General features: G+C 42.0%; 2 protein-coding genes and 1 long non-coding RNA gene across 3 annotated transcripts in view; 1 reads left to right on the forward strand and 2 right to left on the reverse strand.

Annotated features, from left to right (window-relative positions):
* Window positions 1–8,840, reverse strand: part of LOC138969406 (zeta-sarcoglycan-like) — a gene marked incomplete in the record, with an annotated part of 19,560 nt that extends 10,720 nt beyond the window's left edge. The window contains 1 exon segment of the mRNA XM_070342200.1: window positions 7,623–8,840.
* LOC138969409 (uncharacterized) overlaps window positions 1–15,631 on the reverse strand; it is a 234,823-nt gene extending 219,192 nt beyond the window's left edge. The window contains exons 1-2 of the long non-coding RNA XR_011456452.1: window positions 15,396–15,631; window positions 15,191–15,255 (exon numbers count right to left, since the gene is read on the reverse strand). This is a non-coding gene — a long non-coding RNA (uncharacterized lncRNA). The remainder of the gene's footprint in view (window positions 1–15,190; window positions 15,256–15,395) is intronic.
* Window positions 11,726–22,150, forward strand: LOC138969408 (tumor suppressor candidate 3-like). The gene is made up of 11 exons (XM_070342203.1): window positions 11,726–11,880; window positions 12,940–13,109; window positions 13,637–13,754; window positions 14,117–14,199; window positions 14,820–14,877; window positions 16,023–16,163; window positions 16,507–16,596; window positions 17,016–17,079; window positions 18,924–18,998; window positions 19,603–19,693; window positions 19,984–22,150. Exons 1-11 carry the CDS (start codon window positions 11,797–11,799, stop codon window positions 19,997–19,999), a joined length of 990 nt encoding a protein of 329 aa, XP_070198304.1. The 5' UTR covers window positions 11,726–11,796; the 3' UTR covers window positions 20,000–22,150.
* The last annotated feature ends 366 nt before the right edge of the window (window positions 22,151–22,516 follow it).

Here is a 22,516-nt window from a genome sequence, read left to right on the forward strand (position 1 = left end):
ACGTTCAGGCAAGGCAGACGACATTCTTTCTGACCTTGAGGACTTTCCCCCAATAAAAAAAGGTTCAGACAAGACAGACGACATTTTGTTCTGAGTTTGACGACTCACACAGCGGTCATACACAATTAAAACTTTGGCAGTACTTGTATTGATCCTTCATTTGTCTGTATGCACGCGAAGTCATGGATTTTTGGGGATGTAGTCAACGATCCTAGAGCGGATTTTAAAACTATTTCGGGAACATAACATCTACACAAATACCTGTATCGATCGGAAATTTTACCCGAAGTAAGATCCTAAAAGTTTCAAAGCAATACAACATAAGTTTTCATTGTTGAAATGCAGCGTTTTTGTCATGCAACACCTCTAAATTGACGCAAAAACGTTCCCTTTAGGACCATCCATGTGATCGACACCTATAGCAGTATGCATGGCATAACACCTACTGCAGTATGAATGGCATAACACCTACAGCAGTATGAATGGCATAACACCTACAGCAGTATGAATGGCATAACACCTACAGCAGTATGAATGGCATAACACAACAAATACGCAAGATAGCTAAACAAAGCAATCAGTTCTGGATAGATTAATCGATTTAACTTTCTCCACGTATGTGAAAGTTGCCATGTTCAGTCTGTTCTCATTTCGATTTTCGGAGCATCCATATTTGAGCAGCGGTCACGTGGCCCCTGCAAAAGAAATGTTTGTTCCGGAAAGTGTGCCTGATAGCCAAATTTAAGTGCCTTTAATGGCATGTGAAGTTGGAGGGAAATGACACGGGAATGAATGTTATAGTTGGAGTACGAAAGTTGTTGCAATCTTTTTTTGCACAGTTTAGATGACGTTCTTCTCAGATGGAGGCTGAAAATAGATGACACTGCCCTTGATTCCATGCTGGGTAACTCATAACTTGCTTCTCACCTCCCAATCACCCTCACACGACGTAAGTGCTGCAAATAATATAAACACAGCGTCTGAAAATAAACGGTGTTATTTTTTTCTTCTTCGTGAAAGAACTCGAGCATAGATTCCGCGAGGAACATCGTCTTCTCTCTCTCTCTCTCTCTCTCTCTCTCTCTCTCTCTCTCTCTCTCTCTCTCTCACACACACATACACGCACGTATACACACACACACACACACACACACACACACACACACACACACACACACACACACACACACACACACAAATAAACACACCCGCGCGCACTCGCACACCTCTTTTTTGGTTCCGAATGTACGCTAATTCCCAAACCAGGCAGGGTATGTGAGAATCAAGTGCAGGCATGTGTGAAACAAGGTGAAAATCACAACCAGGCGCTACGCTGTTGTCAAAATTACAGGTAAGCTATACTGTACCTCGTGTTTTTACGTGATAATCTAGACAGGTAGGTAGGTGGCTGACACTAACACGCAACAGGTGAGAAAGGCAAAAGAGAATCGAAGAGGAAAGGAGAGGGGGGGGGGGGAGGGGTGAGGGGTGGTAAAGGGATTATCTCGAAGAAACCGTTGCAGATTAAAAAATAGAATAAAAACACGTAACGGGTTGGGAATGAAAATTTGGGTGACGAGGGCTTTAATTATATAGTATTAGTAAACATGGAGATATTTCAGTCTTGAGAGTTCATCGGCGGTAATTGACGCGGTGAAATTCCTGTCAGTTCGCGGATTCTAACAGAACCGCGGGATAATCCTAGGTTAACTCTTTTTACATTTTGTCAACTTTTGACTAAATGTTTTAATATAGAGGGGAAATCGAGACGAGGGTCGTGGTGTATGTATGTGTGTGTGTGTGTGTGTGTGTGTGTGTGTGTGTTGTGTGTGTGTGTGTGTGTGTGTGTGTGTGTGTGTGTCTGTCTGTCTGTCTGTCTGTCTGTGCGTGTGTGTGTGTAGAGCGATTCAGACCAAACTACTGGACCGATCTTTATGAAATTTGACATGAGAGTTCCTGGGAATGATATCCCCGGACGGTTTTTTTTTCGATAAATACTTTTGATGACGTCATATCCGGCTTTTTGTAAAAGTTGAGGCGGCACTGTCACACCCTCATTTTTCAATTAAATTGATTGAAATTTTGGCAAAGCAATCTTCGACGAAGGCCGGGGTTTGGTATTGCATTTCAGCTTGCTGGCTTAAAAACTAATGAGTGAGTTTGGTCATTAAAAATCGGAAACTTGTAATAAAAATTATTTTTTTATTAAACGATCCAAAAATTTTCATCTTATTCTTCGTCCTTTTCTGATTCCAAAAACATATAAATATGTTATATTTGGATTAAAAACAAGCTCTGAAAATTAAAAAATATAAAAATTATGATTAAAATTAAATTTTCGAAATCAATTTAAAAACACTTTCATCTTATTCCTTCTCGGTTCCTGATTCCAAAAACATATAGATATGATATGTTTGGATTAAAAACACGCTCAGAAAGTTAAATCGAAGAGAGGCACAGAAAAGCGTGCTATGCAGCACAGCGAAACCACTACCGCGCTAAACAGGCTCGTCAGTTTCACTCCGTTTTGCACAAGCGGCGGACTACGGTCATTGTAAATAAAATGCAGTGCGTTCAGTTTCATTCTGTGAGTTCTACAGCTTGACTAAATGTAGTCATTTCGCCTTACGCGACTTGTTATTACTTCAAATGAGCTTCGGCAGAATGAGTGAGTAACGGGCGCACAATACTAACAAGTCGCGTAAGGCGAAATTACTACATTTAGTCAAGCTGTGGAACTCACAGAATGAAACTGAACGTAGTCCGCCGCTAGTGCAAAAGGCAGTGAAAGTGACGAGCCTGTTTGGCGCGGTAGCGGTTGCGCTGTGCTTCATAGCACGCTTTACTGTACCTCTCTTCGTTTTAACTTTCTGGGCGTGTTTTTAATCCAAACATATCATATCTATATGTTTTTGGAATCAGGAACCGACAAGGAATAAGATGAAATAGTTTTTAAAACGATTTCGGAAATTTAATTTTAATCATAATTTTTATATTTTTAATTTTGAGAGCTTGTTTTTAATCGGAATATAACATATCTATATGTTTTTGGAATCAGAACATGATAAAGAATAAAATAAAAGTAAATTTGGATCGTTTTATAAAAAAATAATTTTCATTACAATTTTCAGATTTTTAATGACCAAAGTCATTAATTAATTTTTAAGCCTCAAAAGGGTCTTTCCTGGCAAAATTGTATAGGTAGAGTTTCCATTTCAATGTATACTCTCTCAGAGACAAGTAAGAACAAGTGCATATACAGTGCTAAGGGTTGAAACATATCGATCGGAAATCATTTACACACATTCATTTTAGCCTAGCAGTTGCTGTCGATGCCTGAATGCATAAAATGTATACCGGGAGAGTGCCCACAGAGAGAGAGAGAGACAGAGAGAGAGACAGACAGAGAGAGAGAGACAGAGAGACAGACAGGCAGACAGAGACAGAAAGAGAGAGAGAGAGGGAGAGATATGTGTGTGCGTGTGTGCCAGCGTGCCACGGTGCGTGCGTGTGTTACAGAAGATTGATCAGTTACATCTTAAAACTGATTGTTGCTTCCATTTGCCCAACCCACCGCAATGAGAAATCTACCCCATTTAAACTGACGTGCAGACAGACAGACGGCTTTAAACAGAAACATCGCTATCACCAACTTGCGAGCACTAACAATTTGAGCTCTGCACTTGTGTAGTGGAACCCCCATTTAAGAAAATCTGAGAAATTCACGTTTCTCGATTGGAGTCTGAAAATGTACGGAAGTCGTGAAAAGAACATCCAAAATGTAAAGGTTTTATCAGGAGAAATCTTAGTTTAATATACGCCGGGATGGGGGTGGTGGGGGGAGCGGGGGTAAAAATAGATTCCACTGTAGCGGTATCAGCAGCTGGCGAGCAATAACAATTTGTGATCCTTACCTGTGTGATACCTGGCCCCTCCGCCACCAAACTGCCCCAAGAGTAGCTTGGTGCCAAGAAGGTTAAATAAATTCCATTATCCCCCGCCTCCACCCCATCCCATCCCCGTTATCAAACATTGCCCACGTCCATGGTATTACTGAAATGTCTGTACAAGCTTTTTAGCAAGTCACGGGTACAGAAACCAAAGAACACTCACACACAAACACGCACGCACGCACACACACACACACACACACACACACACAAACACGCATACACACCGTTATTCATCTGTCTTTCTTTCACACACACACACACAAACAGACACAGACACACACGTGACACTCTCTCAGTCTCTCTCTCTCTCTCTCTCTCTCTCTCTCTCTCTCTCTCTCTCTCTCTCTCTCTCTCTCTCTCTCTCTGTCTCTGTCTGAAAGATTGTAGTACCCATGTCTGGAATTCTACCAAAGTCTCTTCCTCTACGTCTGTATTCCTGACGAACGTTACCCGACCTGCCGCAGCTGGCCCCTCGAGCCGTGCGTACCTTTACCTGTCTGTGTGGCTATCTGACCTCTCCTCAATTTGCACCTGAGCCCTTGCATCGGGGGTGGGGGGGGGGGGGGGGGGGGGGTTGACATGGTTAGAGGGCCAGCAGGTAATGGTTAGATTAACTTGCTGCGTCAACGATCTGAAAATGACCCGCCTCAAGATTGATTAAGGATATGTTAGCCTATATGAAGTCTTATATCGCGCGCGTATCTCCAGACTCGGACTCAAGGCGCAGGGATCTATTTATGCAAGTCACAGATTAAGACATGAAGACGTCCAGGTAGACTGTACAGCAGACTACAAAATTGCTCTGGTGTTAAGATCGTGTATTGCTCTACATGTATACAGCAAACAATATATATATATCATACCGGGCACTCGGCCCGTCCCGTATAAAACCATCCGTTCTACCAAAGCGGTTATGATGGAGCCGCCCCCCCCCCCCCCCCCCCTCTCTTTCTCACTCTCTCTCTTTCATAGGAATTTGATTTATCAACATATTACCATTCTGCGCATGTCCAAGAAAAGGAATTCTGTGACTCGATGTTATGTCATGTGGTGCATGTATTCATGTTATTATCAAGTTATTACCCTCGATCGGCTACTTCCCACGGCTCGAAAACTCGGGTAGTGGCGCCCCAAACTCTGCTTCAGGTTAAGTCAGGGGGAATATGAAGTGTCTGCTTTCAATCACTGCAGGCAGTTCCTGGGCTCTTTTACCTGTTGCCGTGTTATCTGTTTTAGACGCAGCTCTTTACCTGTTTCCGTGTTATCTGTGCACCCAGGAAACGGAGGCTTTACCGTCCTCAAGGAGGAACGATATTCACGTGCACAAACAACACTGTGTTCTCCCTTTCTCTGAAAGTAACTTCAATCAACGCTGACAACATTGGCCTGAGTGAACAGCTTCAAAGAAAACAAGTTGCGTAAGGCGAAATTACTACATTTAGTCAAGCTGTGGAACTCACAGAATGAAACTGAACGCACTGCATTTTTTCACAATGACCGTAGTCCGCCGCTAGTGCAAAAGGCAGTGAAATGACGAGCCTGTTTAGCGCGGTAGCGGTTGCGCTGTGCTGCATAGCATGCTTTACTGTACCTCTCTTCGTTTTAACTTTCTGAGCGTGTTTTTAATCCAAACATATCATATCTATATGTTTTTGGAATCAGGAACCGACAAGGAATAAGATGAAATAGTTTTTAAAACGATTTCGGAAATTTAATTTTAATCATAATTTTTATATTTTTAATGTTCAGAGCTTGTTTTTAATCCAAATATAACATATTTATATGTTTTTGGAATCAGAACATGATGAAGAATAAAATTAAAGTAATTTTGGATCGTTTTATAAAAAAAATAATTTTAATTACAACTTTCAGATTTTTAATGACCAAAGTCATAAATTAATTTTTAAGCCTACATGCTGAAATGCAATACCGAAGTCCGGCCTTTGTCGAAGATTGCTTGGCCAAAATTTCAATCAATTTGATTAAAAAATGAAGGTGTGACAGTGCCGCCTCAACTTGTACAAAAAGCCGGATATGACGTCATAAAAGACATTTATCGAAAAAATGAAAAACACATCTGGGGATATCATACCCAGGAACTCTCATGTCAAATTTCATAAAGATCGGTCCAGTAGTTTACTCTGAATCGCTCTACACACACACACACACACACACACACACACACACACACACACACACACACACACACACACACACACACACACACACACACACACACACACATACACACACATACACCACGACCCTCGTCTCGATTCCCCCTCTATGTTAAAACATTTAGTCAAAATTGGACTAAATGTAAAAAGTGTTTGATTTTTGGCCCCGTTTTAGCCACTTCCTTTCATAAAACTGTAGGCGTGAATCACGTCGAAAAGTACCGCGACTGTTCACCCCTAAAGAATCTTCGAATCCTCTTCATTGTTTGTCTGTTCGTTTGTTTGTTTGTTTATTTTTGTTTTTGTTTTTTGTCTCGAGAGCCTCGATAGTATCCTTTGTTTTGCCCCTCTGAAGCGCGCGCTTTGGAGCCGTCCTTGAAACTGCAAAATCACCACCAACCTTCCATTCAAGAAACCGTTTAATAAAGATAATCTTGGCAGTCTAACCACGGACCTACATTCTACGTAGAATGTAGGTCCGTGGTCTAACGGCGGTTTCTTCGTTTTCTGCAGTCAAGTTTATAGTAACCTTGCCCTTCATTTGCTGGGGGAGGGGGAGGAGGGGGAAAGTGACATGGATGAGAGAACGGATGTTGACCAATGAGCAAGTCGCGGAAGAGTACTTATCGGATCCTGATCAAGATGGTCAAGAGCAGAGGCAAGATGAGACTGCTGTCTCTCTCTCTGTCTTTCTCTCAATGTTACGGTTTTGTTCACACCCCTTCATAAAGAGCAATGGCTTAATGAATAAACTTAATGAATATGTCTGCGTCTCTGACTCTGTCTCACACACACACACACACACACACACACACTCACTCACTCACACACACTCTCTCTCACACACTCTCTCTCTCTCTCTCTCTCACACACACACACACACACACACGCCCGCGCGTCCTTCTAAATTCTTCTTCTTCTTCAGCGTTCCAGAATTTTTCTGGTTACGTGTGAGCTCGTTTGCCCATTTGGGTTCCCCACACTATACTCTGAGAGCATAGTCAGCTCACTCCGCTTTCGTTGAGTAGGCGTGCTGGGTATTTTCGTGTTTCCATAACCCACCGAACTCCGACATGGCTTACAGGATCTTTTCCGTGCGCACTTGGTCTTGTGCTTGCGTGTACACACGAAGGGGGTTAAGTCACAAGCAGGTCTGCACATAAGTTGACCTGGGAGATCGGAAAAATCTCCACTCTTAACCCACCAGGCGGCAGCGACCGGGATTCGAACTCACGACCTCCCGATTAGGAGGCCGACGTCTTACCACCACGCCACTGCGCCCGTCCCTTCTAAATTCAATCCCGGTGAAATAACCCTATCGAAACACATTATCCTCATTACCATCATTACCTGTGTCAAAGCCAGGGGAGCTGCAGTATCTTCAGTAACTGTATCCACGTTAATCTGCACAACACAGCAGGAACAACACGTACAACACTGCGCCAGACACACACACACACCTCCCGTCGTTTACAGGGTCCCCTGCAGATACCTGGGACGTCGACCGTAAGGAACGAGTTAATTAGTCGACAGAGAAAAACCATCAGCGTTTTGGCCGAGCCATCACTTTACACACATCACTCATTTCACGTGGTTTAAGTGCTCCTCCGCACAGGCTTAGATGTATGCCTCTCATTAGATTCAGCTCATCTTGTCTGCGTGAAGAGCTACACGTCCCGTGGACTGGTACAACGTGTGTGTAGGCACAATGCACTGTCAGTTATATATATTTATCAAGCACGTGAAGCTCGGCTTTACTGATCTATAGAAAACAAAGCATGATCAATGATCAGAATAATGATTACACTGGACCAACTATCTTTACACGGGCACTGACTTCCTTGTCACGACTGCTTATCAAGGAAAGGTTTATATGTCCCACGTGAAGCTGGGATAATTACAAAACACTTGAAGACATCATGAAAACGAAGGTAACACTAGACTCACAATCTTTACGCACAGTCACTTCTTCGTCACGACTCCGAACCACATACAGATCAGTATTTTCCCGAAGACAATGGAGTGTATATATATATATATATATGTTTACAGGCTTTGGTATTTCCCAAATGGATAAAAAAAAATTACACTAACTTCGGAGCCTCGTTGACAGGGCACAACTGAACAGAGTGGAAACAGTGCCGAGCTGTACGTGCACTTGCCTTGAGGCAGACTGCACAGCTGCAGGGCATTACACGCCTCGCCGCACACTCACACTTGTTTCCTTCATCCTCTGCTCTTTAATCACAAACCAGGCCCGGAAGCAGATTACACAGTCACACTTTCTAACTGAACACTGACCCCAGTAGTCATAACACACCTTCAGCATTTGCCCAGTTTCCTTCTAACCTTGGCTAGTTTATGTATCCAAACATAGACTACTGCTGCGCTATGCTTTGGTGTAGTATCCCAGTGAGTCTCCTCTCTGTTCTTCAGTGACAAAACAGTTCCAGAAGGTAACACAGGCAAACATACAAACTATGCACCTCGGTAGTACGGTAGCTGATTCTTGTGTTCACACCTAGAACATTCACAGTTTCCCTCCAACCGACGGAAGTCTGTGGTGAAGTAGACTCCAACCTTGGCCGGTTTGTGTAGTTATGCCGGTGAAAAGCCCGCTCTGTGCCACTGGCACCGCACACAACGGAAGCCCAACACGTACACTCCCCCTCCACTACCAACTTCCTCCAGTAGCAGACAGCGGTGTGTGGAGAGAGAAGAAGCGGGGTCTGGCATTACCAGCGTCACTTCGCATTCTCCAGATGGGTATCAGCGGGTGCGGGGTGGGGCGCAGCCATCAGCACGACGTCGCTCCGCTCTATATATCTACCCGTCCACACAGTCACGGTCACACAACTCAAGGCAACACGTGCGTCACGCTTCACGACAGAAAGCAAAAAAACCTTGGTGAAGAATCCAGTCAACGAGTCCAGCACCGTACAGTGAAACACCCCTTTTAATTAAGACCTCGACAAATCTGACAAAATCAGCAGGAGCTAGGGAGTCTAAATATGGGGGTACTTTTACAGAGGGTATGAATAAAAAGTCTAAGAAAATAAGAAAACAAGGTCTTAAAAGGGAGGAAGTCTTAAATTGGGGGGGTCCTAAAAACGGGGTTCCACTGTACTCGCAAAATAAGGTAGTGAAGAGGAATAGAAGAAAGGCAGGAAAAGGGGTAACGGTGTGACGTTTTCATCTTTCGCCGTGTTCATATTTCGCTTCTCGGCCTCGTTGATCTAGTATAAACTCTACACTGAACAAAAAAACACCCTTCGATAGTACTGATAAGCGACCTTGTGTACCTTACATTCATGGGGCCAAATTTGTCCAACCAATTTGTTTTATTTAAATTAGAAATGTGAGTAACCACTCAGTACACGTTTTCGAAGAACTTGATTCGATTTTGGGGGTGAAACCTATTAAATTTTACCACCAATTTTCTTCACATGCAAGAAACTGACATGCTTTTCGTCCATAAATAATTTCACTTCTTAATTTTACCAGGAAACAACATTTCAGTCTTGAGTATATGTCGAGGGGGAAATATATACACAGGCGAAAGATGAAGTGACAACGGCTCACCGGCTGGCTCCTGTGAAGGGGGAAGGGCGGTATTTAGCAGGACTGGTTCACAAGCTGTGATGAATGAAGGTGAACACGTTCGCAGGCACAAATGATTCATTGTCGGAGTCTTGGTGTAAATCTTGTAAAAACGGAGGCAACTGGGGAGAGGAAATAAGGCCAACAACAAAAAAAAATAACCCGACCGACCCTATTTTTTCGCGTGACCCTAGACTTTTTTTGGCATTTGGAAAAAAAAAATTAAAAAAATAAATAAAAAGAAAATAAAAAAAAATCCCGACCTACCGACCCTATTTTTTTGGCCTATGTTACTGTAAACAGACCTATTTTTTTTTTGCCAAAGCAAAGAAGATTAGCACAACCATAAAACAAACAGAAACAGCACGGTAGCACATTGACGACACAGGGAAAGAGGCCAATAATAGCTTGAAGAAAAGACACAGCTTTGAATGGAACCCTTCTTCTCGTGTAGACCATCTTGTCAATCAAGACTAAACCAGTTTAGGTTTCTTTCGTGCCATAAGAGCACCCTTTCATGCCCGAAAATCATTTTTGCCCGGTGCCGTAAGAGCATCATTATTTTCATGCCATAAGAGCATCTTTTCATGCCCTTTTTACTGAGTGCTGTAAGAGCATTTTCTATACCAGAAGAGCACCTTTTCCATGCCATAAGAACATCGTTTCATGTTATAAGAGCATTCTTCCTTTTGTGCACACACCCAACATCTATAGCATGCTGCTGCAACTGAGTGCTTTCTGCCGAGAGTAAGTTATTGGCTAAAAGTTCATTTTATAACTGACACATGTCTATCAGTGTCAGCGGAATGAATGCATTTTTAAAGGGATAATATCTAACAACGGAAAACTCCCCTGTCTCCAATCGCCCCAAGAGATACAGTTCAGATTGGGGGTTGTAATTATGTGACCACACACCAGGAATACCTTAAGCTAAACGTTTGAGCGGTGAGTTACTCAAATTGAAAACGGCTGTGTTTTGAGTAGGAATCCCAGACTGTAATTTTCATTGTGACGCCTTTTTGTGCGAGTTCTAAATTTTCGTCCCACATTTTGACCCCTGAGTATTTCATTTCAGAAAACTTTGCAAAATAGCGCCTTCGGTATACAACTATCGTATCATCTTTACTAAGAAAGAAAAACATATTTGTACACGAATCAGCCATTCTGTTGATTTCTAAGTATCCGCCATTTCCAAGTGGAGGGATGCTCTTATATTTCGTGGAAGCATAGACACATCTCTTATTTCATCACTGCCGGTGGAAGTATTCGGTAATAACTGAGATGTTGCCTGAGATGAGCATACATTGCACACGAATCAAGGAAGTGAAGTTCATCCTCCACCACTCGATCCACAGTTTCTGCATAGTCTTTCCTCCCTTGGTGTTCCCGTGTATCTGTATCTGATTGTAAGTGGAAGGGCATCGTGGTCTTACGTTCAGCCGGAGCATAGACCTATCTAGTCGTTATGCAATTTGTAGCTAAGTGGCTGTGTTATTGGAGGAAAGTGATAGTAAGGAAGTAAAGAAAACGTTCTTCTCTCAAAAGACGGCAAAAGTTCCAAAATGGGAAAGTAAGTCCACTGGGTTGACGCGTCTATGGTTGACGGTAAGCTTAGGTGTTTTTACCAATAAACCACAAGCGTGTACATAGCCTTTGCAATGGAATGGTTTGTCTCACCGACTGTGATTGGTTTGCAAAATGTCCAATCAAGAAATACTTCTCATCCACGTCATTCGACGCACTTACACCAAAGAGGATGCTTGCACTTTATAGATCCGATTCGGAAGCGTGCCAAACCTGATAGTAGTCCTTTCCTGTACCATTTAAGTAATATATGGAACTGGTACAAGCACACATAAAAACAAACAAACAAGCTGAACTCAAATTATTTATAATACGTTTAGTTGACGTATACAAAAAGTAATTTAAATGCAGGGAGACATGCACACACACATTTTTTTCAGACCTGTGGTTGGCTAAGCCCCGAACGAGAATTCTAATTATGGAAAATCAGCCAACTAGCTGCAAGATTCTGCTACAGGTCGTAAAGACCGGTATTGTTCACCATGGCCGACGTGAAGAGAATTTGTGGTCTGCTCGTCTGCTTGTCTTTCATTGCACTTGCGGGTTCGCAGACTAAAAAGAAAGAGGTACAGTGTGCCTGTCACAATTGACAATTTTACGTTTTGCAATTTTCCTTTACTGAAACAGTGAAAGACGTTGATTGCATTTGGATATTTTGTTTTCTCACGATGACACCATTACAGTTACTCCGTTAGTTCTAAAGCTTCCCTTTGCAGTGCACGTAGATGTACAAAGTTTGCAATAGGACAAAGGTCGTCTGTTCTTAAATGATGTGCATCATGCAACTTAAGTTATGGGAATTCCTTGTAACGTCACGATGTCTAATCTTCCTTGGTGTGTGTCAATGTCACCTGTGTGTTTGGTTTTTGGTGTGTGTGTGTGTTTGATTCTTGGGTCAGTTGGTGTGAGTGTGTGTGTGTGTGTGTGATGCAGCCCAAAGTCTAGGGAATGTTTCTGTTCCTCTCGTAATTTGGGGTCTTTTGTTAGGAATTACACGCTTAATCGTTCAAACATGTTCATGTCTTCTTCTTCTTCTTTCTTTGGACTGCCGCCTTCATCAAAGTGAAGATTCTGCAGACTTTGGAGAGAGTTGCGAAGATGATTTGCAGCTGGTGTTATCAGATCTGCCCGGGGGTTGCACAGATTTTTATTTAATCCACAGCCACAAAATGTTTAAGTGGTTCCTCTGACCCACGTTTTGCGTGAGAATTGCTTGCGACTAGCCGTTTGCTTTGCAAGACAGCAAGGGTCTTTATAAAATCGATTTTGCTAGCGGGGGAAAAAATTGAAAACAATCGGTTGATTCTAAAAGTGTCGTCTGCACTCTGTGTACAGCCCATGGGATTGGCAGCTGTGCTGGCGCCATGTTTTCTTGTTTTGTGAGCACCTCCACAGGGATGCTCACATACTCTCGCCTAATTCTAGCCTCTCTTGCAGCGAGCAGTATCCATGAAATGCTACTTCCTAGCTTCACTTCACTTCGCTGCTAAGAAAACGGGGACTAGACTTGGTTTATTTTCTGACTTTTTTCACCCACCAATCTGAAAGACACCGAGTATGCTCTACGTTTGAAAATATGTGGCATGAATAACATTTAATAATAAGAGTGATTTTGTTTCTTGCAGGAATCTCTTGGTGACAAAGTGCAGCAGCTAACAGAATGGAACAACAAAAAATCTATAATCAGATTGAATGGAGATAAATTCAAGCAGTATGTCAAAACTGCACCACGGAACTATTCAGTGATAGTGATGTTGACAGCCCTGCAACCTCAGAGACAGTGTTCTGTGTGCAAGTAAGTTTTTGATATTATCAAAGTAACACATAACATATTATTTATGTTGTTATGGTTGTGACATGTAGTGATGTACAAAGGTACACTCTCACAGTTTGTACAGCAGAGTAGTTGAATTAATGACTAGGAAATGTTCACTTACAAGTTATATAATTATAAAACCAGCAAACTGAAATGTGCATGATACTGTGAGTGTGACAAAAGCATCTAGCAAAAAAATTAAATGCTTGAAATTATGAATTATATGTGTTATTTTGAAGATATGCAGTAGTTGCCTGGCTTGTATTACTCTTCTATCCCAAGACAAAGTTCCATGAAAGCCCCTTTCGCAGATCTTAAACCTGATCTGTGCAGAATATAGTTGAGTTTTGATCTTAAGATTGCAGACATTTGTGTACCTGTGTGTAACTGTAAGTGTGTGTGTTATATCAATGTGTTTGTGTGTGTGTGAGAGAGAGAGAAATTGTGCAGAAGAAAAAACTCTGGTCATTCACATTGCAGTAAGTGAGAGTATTGCTGTTTTTCAGGCAGGCGAATGAAGAATTTCAGATCTTGGCCAACTCATGGAGATATTCCCAGCAGTATTCCAACCAGCTTTTCTTCACCATGGTCGACTACGATGAGGGCCCAGATGTCTTTCAGAGTGTGAGTAACAGGTTACAGCTCATTTGCAGTCTGCAGACAGATTTTCAAATAGTGTTCAGTCTCTGTTTTTGTATGGTCCGTAGTCCTCACTGTATGATGTACAGTGGTTCCCTGTGATACCAGGCCCCTTTGATGAGAGTACACCTCTAACCTAAGGACACCTGTTGTCCCTCAGGGCCTCATACAACAACAAAGTGTACCTGTCATCGGAGGATACTTGCAGTATCAAAACTATCATCCTAAACACATTTTGCTGGTCCTGAGAGTGTCTTTATCACAGCTACCACTGTATTATCGACTCACCTGAGCAATCTGGAAAGTCATAGTAAGGAAGTAAAGAACATCATCATTTTCCATTACAGATGAAAATCAACACCGCACCAGTGTTCATGCATTTTCCAGCAAAGGGAAAGCCAAAGAAAACAGACACTATGGACATTCACAGGTAAGTCTTTCCACATTCTGTAGAATTCAAAGTGTATTTACATGGGTGTATGCAGCTATCAGAACTATGAGAACATCAGAATGAAACCAGAAAAATAAGAGGTATGAAGGCAAATGTTAATGATAAGAATGTGATATTAAGTGAAAAATCATGACCCTGTTTGTAATATTATACATCTATAATGACAACCTCGCAGTGACAGCTTCGATTTACAGCATACAAAATGGAAATCAACAAAGAAGGATTTCAAAAGAACAAATGGATAATATATCAAATTTTTTTCTGCATCACAATGTTGGTACAGTGGGGAAAAAAGGCAATAATTAAGTCTTTTATGTGAACTGGCTTTAAGTTAACAAATCTTTGTAGTCCTGTAATAGTGGTCATTAATGCTTGGATAATGCATGAATTTTGTGATAGACATTTGTCTTCTATTATTTCTGAATGAGATGTATACACACATTTTTCGACCAAATGTGTTGCCTTGCATTTCCTCAGACTGCTAATGCTTATTTCTTGGTTGATAAGATTACTGTTTTAAGACAGGAAAATGGTGAGGGACTAGGATGGTCGTACCTGGTTAGATAAACAGAATGTGATGATGTGTGTTTTGTATGCAGGGTGGGATTTGCAGCAGAACAGATAGCTCGCTGGGTAGCAGAAAGGACAGACCTACAGGTAAACTTGAAAACTGTCTGATCTCAAGGATGTAAATGGAAGGTACTCAAGCATAAGGGTATTAGGGTGCATTTGTGCTGCACTGAATTGTTCATGCTTTTCTCTCAAACAAATGCTTACATTTATGATACCAGAAAGTAACAATGAGAGTGAATAATTCTCTGTGTTAGTGATGGTTCTGAGTTCCTGTACAAAGAAGGGTTTTTGAGTCACTTGAGAAAAAGTGACTCTATGTAATCGGTCAGTGTTAGTCTGTCCGGCCGGCCGTCCAGCCGGCCGGCTGGCCGGCCGGCCGGCCGTCCGTAGACACCACCTTAACGTTGGACTTTTCTCGGAAACTATCAAAGCGATCGGGCTCATATTTTGTTTAGTCGTGACCTCTACACTTTAACGATGGTTTCGTTGACCTTTGACCTTTTTCAAGGTCACAGGTCAGCGTCAAAGGAAAAATTAGACATTTTATATCTTTTCTCGGAAACTATCAAAGCGATCGGGCTCATATTTTGTTTAGTCGTGACCTCCAATGACCTCTACACTTTAACGATGGTTTCGTTGACCTTTGACCTTTTTCAAGGTCACAGGTCAGCGTCAAAGGAAAAATTAGACATTTTATATCTTTGACAAAGTTCATCGGATGTGATTGAAACTTTGTAGGATTATTCTTTACATCAAAGTATTTACATCTGTAGCCTTTTACGAACGTTATCAGAAAAACAAGGGAGATAACTAGCCTTTTCTGTTCGGCAACACATAACTTAACGTTGGGCTTTTCTCGGAAACTATAAAAGTGACCGGGCTCAAATTTTATGTGAACGTGACTCATTGTGTTGTGAATAGCAATTTCTTCCTGTCCATCTGATGCCTCATATAATATTCAGAACTGCGAAAGTGACTCGATCGAGCGTTTGCTCTTCTTGTTTCCCTTGTAGTTGTACTTATTATATTGTTGGTAGGAATTCATGTGTCCAAACTATAGGCAAAATTGTATATTGTTGAGCATTACATATTATTATTATTATTACTTTGAATTCGTATTATCTGCTGTTTTTTTGCAAGTTAACATTTGTGTGTTTGGTTAGCTCAAGGTATTTGATGTTTCTGCAAAATGCGTATTTTTATTATTTTTGTATTGACTGTTGGATCAGATCCGTGTGTTTCGTCCGCCAAACTACTCGGGCACGCTTGCCCTAGCCCTGCTCTTCTCTCTGGTAGGCGGCTTGCTGTATCTGAAACGTAACAACCTGGAGTTCCTCTACAACAAGTCCTGCTGGGGTGTCTTTGCTCTGGTCAGTGCTATGATACTGTGTTTGTGTGTCAATTGTTTATTTGGCATGCTGTATTTCAAACGTAATAACCTGCAGTTTCTCGACGAGTCACACTGGGGCGTCTATGCTCTGGTCAGTCATTTAAAATGTTAACAAATGTGTATTTGAGTGTGTGTGGACCATGGATGTGTGGTTGTATCCTCTCTCTCTCTCTCTCAAAACCTACTCCCCCAACACACACACACCCACCCATCACCCCCCCCCCCCCTATCCCACTTCTCTAACTGGTTACACGGTTTCATTTATTCTAGGAATTATAAAAGTCTGCCTCATTCTAAGTAATTTGTACTTCTTTGTGTCACAGGCTATCATCTTTGCCATGATCTCCGGTCAGATGTGGAACCATATTCGTGGCCCTCCCCTCATGCACAGAAATCCACAAACTGGGCAGATGGTGAGTTTACTGACAATAATGTGTTTTTGATAATATTTTCATAGCTACAGTTTCTATAGAATTTAGTTTTGAGCGTGAATATGTTTTTAGTTGGCTTCAGATAACTTGGCTTAGCTCCTTCAGGATATTTTGTGAACATATAAACAATGATACACACAGACACACACATGTGCCCACTTTACTTAACAGTAACTTGCTTGATTTTACCTCAAAGTGTTTTTTTCGCCAACTTTTATGCAGTCTCTTATTAATACAGTGTGTTTTTCCACAAGGTGGGAGGGAGAGAGGGTTGTTATATCTTATAACTTTTCACAGCTCCTTTTGGGGATTTCTTTAGACACTTGAAACACAAAGATAAACACATTGTGACATGTGAACATTTTGTGATTTGACAAGCGTTGCACTGTTTGTGTGTGTAGCACTACATCCATGGCAGCAGCCAGGGTCAGTTCATCATGGAGACCTACATCGTCATGCTGCTGCGTATCCTTTCACATCTATACTGTTGGTTTTGCTTGTGTAAGCGTTGCCTGTCAGAGACCTGCGTCTTGAACATTAAGAACAGAGCCGGGTATGGACTGGAGAATGGTAAATCTTCTGATCCTTCATGTTACACGTAACTGTCATGCCAAAGTACAGCACTTCCAGCTGGAGGAAGAGAGCACTCTAAGCTTACTGAGAGTGGAGCACTGTGCTTGCACTTATTCCAATATAGACAATTTTTTTAAATAACTCCCTCAAGTTTGTATGAGTTGTGAAAGAGTATAAATACCCTTGCTTTTCCTCCGACAAATCAATAGACACATGCTCCTGTCCACGTGTTTCCGACACACCCCTCGCTAGTGATTGACCCCTTCAATGTTTGTGTTTCCGACACACCCCTCGCTAGTGATTGGCCCCTTCAATGTTTGTGTTTCCGTCACACCCCTCGCTAGTGATTGGCCCCTTCATTGTGTGTGTTTCTGACACACCCCTCGCTAGTGATTGGCCCCTCCAATGTGTGTGTTTCTGACACACCCCTCGCTAGTGATTGGCCCCTTCAATGATTGTGTTTCCGACACACCCCTCGCTAGTGATTGGCCCCTCAATGATTGTGTTTCCGACACACCCCTTGCTAGTGATTGGCCCCTTCAATGTTTGTGTTTCCGACACACCCCTCGCTAGTGATTGACCCCTTCAATGTTTGTGTTTCCGACACGCCCCTCGCTAGTGATTGGCCCCGCCATTGTGTGTGTTTCTGACACACCCCTCGCTAGTGGTTGGCCCCTCCATTGTGTGTGTTTCTGACACACCCCTCGCTAGTGGTTGGCCCCGCCATTGTGTGTGTTTCCGTCACACCCCTCGCTAGTGATTGGCCCCTTCATTGTGTGTGTTTCTGACACACCCCTCGCTAGTGATTGACCCCTTCAATGTTTGTGTTTCCGACACGCCCCTCGCTAGTGATTGACCCCTTCAATGTTTGTGTTTCCGACACACCCCTTGCTAGTGATTGGCCCCTTCAATGTTTGTGTTTCCGACACACCCCTTGCTAGTGATTGGCCCCTTCAATGATTGTGTTTCCGACACACCCCTTGCTAGTGATTGGCCCCTTCAATGTTTGTGTTTCCGACACACCCCTTGCTAGTGATTGGCCCCTTCAATGATTGTGTTTCCGACACACCCCTTGCTAGTGATTGGCCCCTTTAATGATTGTGTTTCCGACACACCCCTTGCTAGTTATTGGCCCCTTCAATGATTGTGTTTCCGACACACCCCTTGCTAGTGATTGGCCCCTTCAATGATTGTGTTTCCGACACACCCCTTGCTAGTGATTGGCCCCTTCAATGATTGTGTTTCCGACACACCCCTTGCTAGTGATTGGCCCCTTCAATGTTTGTGTTTCCGACACACCCCTTGCTAGTGATTGGCCCCTTCAATGTTTGTGTTTCCGACACACCCCTTGCTAGTGATTGGCCCCTTCAATGATTGTGTTTCCGACACACCCCTCGCTAGTGATTGGCCCCTTCAATGATTGTGTTTCCTACACACCCCTCGCTAGTGATTGGCCCCTTCAATGATTGTGTTTCCGACACACCCCTCGCTAGTGATTGGCCCCTTCAATGATTGTGTTTCCGACACACCCCTCGCTAGTGATTGGCCCCTTCAATGTTTGTCAGAGGAAAAAGCACGGGTATTCACTCTTTTACAACTCGTACAAACTCAACACTTATTTTGATGACTGCACATTCCTTCGTGTAAGGAATACACATGAAATGTACCAATTAACATTTAGACAAGCTAAGCTTAGGCCAGCAGTATACACACCATTGCAATCCTTGACTGGTCAGACTGTGCAGTGGTGGTGGGCTTCATTCTGCTGAACGAGGCACATTCACTCAAGGGGGACCCCGGCAAGAGGAGAAGTATGTTCCTTCTTCCTTTGCTTGTGGTTGGTTACTTGCTTGCGTTAAGTGCTACTGGTTGTGTGAGATAAATCATTAAATGACTGAAACTAATATGTCCTGTTTGAAAAGGATAAAGTGTTATGCCACAAGTTCTGTATATGCTTAGCTTTGTAAAAACTGACAGAACTGGCAGATTATATTGATTAGGTCGTCAGCGGTGACTCACTGGGAACTATAAAAATTGAAATGGACAGGGAAATTGTATCTAGCAACCTTAGCATGCCATACATGTTGATGCTTCAATTGCCAAATTTCTTTGATTGTGGAAAAAAGCTTTTTGGCAATGTAGCGGGCAGTTACAGGTGAGGTAGGCCGATAAAGTGTCAGGCTGTCAGTTAAGTACTGTTACAAATAAATTTGATTCTTAGCACATACAGTATGAAGTTGTTAGCAACTTTCAGCTTATACAGTGTAAAGAAAGTGAGCTGGAACAAGTAGCTGGCAGTACTGTGGCAGGTGCAAGTGTCAAAATATCAGCAGTGTGCAAGTTTATGTGCGCAGAAAAAAAGCTGCCGTCACCAACTTTCAGCTTGTAAAGTGTGAAATGTAACCATGGTTTCAGTCATGGCGCTGGTTGGTCTTGGCTGTGTGGCCATCTTCTTCAGTCTCCTGCTGTCCGTCTTCAGGTCCAAGTACCAGGGGTACCCATACAGGTAATTGTACAAGAGCTGCTACCTTCTTTTTTAGTCAGAGCTGTTTTCAAAATGTGTAATCTATGTTATTTGTGCATACACGATAAACATGCTTATCCAGCAGTGTTATCTAACCAGCATTGAATGAAATCTAAACTATTCTTTGATAAATGGCAGTACGTTTGCAAGTGTGAGAGAGAGGAAGAGCAAGCGCATGTTCATCTGTGTGTGTGTGACCTGTACTATTTTTGCGGAAGTGGAATCTCAGTCACAACAAGTGCAAGTACTACTTATTTCGTTCTCTTTTTCAGCTTCCTTTTCAAGTGAACTTCTTAAATTCTTCATCTAACCATGAAGCTCATCAAAGTTCTCATTTGAACATAACATCAAAGAGGAAGACCATTGGCAGCAATATGGAAGAGAACAGAAAATGCAGGAAAAATTGTTGAAATCAAATCCTTTTAAATGATTCTTTTTTATCCTCTACAAGACAAACTTTTCTAGACTTTCAATATTATGAGAAACAGTCTTGTTTGACCAGTGATATACTCAGATTGAAAAAATTGAGGAAAAACTTACCTTATTTAATCAGAAAAATATGTTGTTGTCATCATTCCAGTTGCTAATATAACTCAGCATTCATGGCTGATCTGGCATGTTATATAAATACATCTCTAAAACAGCCTGCTATTGCAATAAAGTATCATTCAGACTCTTTCAATTTACTGTAATTTAGCTGATTTTGGCTATTGTACATTGATTTTGATAGATTTTTTCTTCAGCTTAAATTTTGTTAGTGTTAATGTTTGATGTTCTACAGTTGCATTTTATTCCTGTGTTATGTCGCATTCAAAGATCGATCAGTTTTCTCTCCATAAAAGAGTTACTGTTTGATGGTGTGTGTGTGTGCTAGTGACTTTAAGTCTCCGTGTGTGTGAACGAGTGTATGTGCGCCTTGAGTCGCCTGTTGGTGAGATATGTGCGCATTATAAATATTCTTATTATTATTATTATTATTACTGCCATATGAAATGTGTGCAATTTGCTTAGTTATGTGATAGTGTGTTCCTGTGCTTGTCTTTTAATTTTTGATTGATTGTAACAACTGGATATATGGTACATGTAACAATACATGTACTAATATGCAGTGGTTGTTGGTTTGTGTTGTCTTCAGGATTTTTGTTAGTTTTTCTTTTGTTACATTTATTATGGGGGGTAGCTTAAAATTTCTTTCCATTTTACATGAGATTTGTATCACCAGCATCACTGACATTTCTGGGTTGTTCTCATGTAGACTCAGATACATGTATCAACAATTTACACACATTCCCATATTGTCGTGTTATCACTCAGTGGATAAGGGGGAGGGAGGATGGTGGTCGAGATCTGGAAGGTGACTGCTGTCATAATAAATTCTTTTAGATCTTGCTGATTTATGAAAGAGTCAGTGTAATGAACATGTACCAAACAGTGTGTGAGTGCATGGGTGTTACTCTTCCGGCTTTTGCCTGATTTCCGGTTTTTGAAAAAAATCTGAAGCCGGAAATTCCGGTTTTCCGTTTCGTTTCGCTAAGTTGAAATAACGAGCAGCGGTTCCGATCCGACTTTTGACACCGGTTCGCGTGCTTTCTCGGTTCGCTCCCTTGGATTTGCCGCCATCTTGCTTATTATGATTTGGTTTCGTCGGTGTCCAGAAACTTTCTTTCAAACTTGAGCATTTTGCTCGATCAAAATGCCTTACATCAGTGATGATGTCGATCCTTCTAAACTTGAAAAACTAGAGGAAGGTGTTACAAACAAGTGGAGGTGGGAATGGTTGGGAAAGGGGGGAAACGTGCTGCTTTACAGAGTGCAGGAGACATTCGTTCCTTCTTCAAAAAGCCTCGCATGGATACATTATAGGACTCAGATCAGAAGCAGTGTTTGTGTGTGGCTTTGATAATGCCACTCAACTCAAGAAAACGCGGGAAGCCTTGTTTCTTGTTTCTTGTCAGACATTTTTCGAATGCTCTAGAATTTTTTTTGAATTATTGACGGTGCTTTTGCTTGGTTGGTTGGGACAGTAAAGTATCCCATTTGTATTATTTTTGTGGACTTTTTTTGTTTCTGCTTCTTTTCTTCTTGTATGGTTTCTGACTGTGAGAATGCTGGAAATGGCCACTATATGCTTTCATTTTGGCAAATTTGCTTCAGCTTCAGGGGGGCAACGCCCCCCTGAACCCCCCAACGGGGCGCTGCCCCTGTGCCCCGCCGGGGCCTCAGCGGCCCCTGGACCCCTGCCTTTCAGGTTTTTTGATTTTTCCCAGTAGCACCCATGTGAGTGTGGTAACAAGGACTGACAATATCTTGTGTGTTTCAGGCAGTGAATGTGGTGAATCATTGTGCTTGTTTCTTTTGTTAATGTTATGCAAAGTTGTCTTTATTTTTATGTTCTGTTATGCTTAGTACAGATAAATGGTAATAAAGATACTAAAACTTTTTGTGTTTTCTGATCTGGTCACTGTCGTGGAAGGATTTGTAAGAAAAGTTGCTGTAAAGCTGTATCAGTCACCAAGCTGTATCAATCACAATGCCTGCTAGGAGTGAGAACAAGGACCTTTTGCAACAATGTATTATCTATACGTGTACCACCTGTGTATCTTGTTTTCCACCCTTCCTAAATCAGAAATATCTAGTCTTTTACCAGAAATTAAGTTGGCAGCTAGTCAAACGTATTAATTTATATTTAGTGCAACATTTTTTCTTTAAAATTCAAAAATAGCAAAAGCTACTGTGACCGCCTGCCGTCAAAGAAATATTTGGTATGTAAAATGGCCAGCATGATCACTGCCCCTCCCGCAGTGG

This window comes from Littorina saxatilis, linkage group LG6 (genome assembly GCF_037325665.1).
Source record: "Littorina saxatilis isolate snail1 linkage group LG6, US_GU_Lsax_2.0, whole genome shotgun sequence".
Taxonomy (NCBI): domain Eukaryota; kingdom Metazoa; phylum Mollusca; class Gastropoda; order Littorinimorpha; family Littorinidae; genus Littorina; species Littorina saxatilis.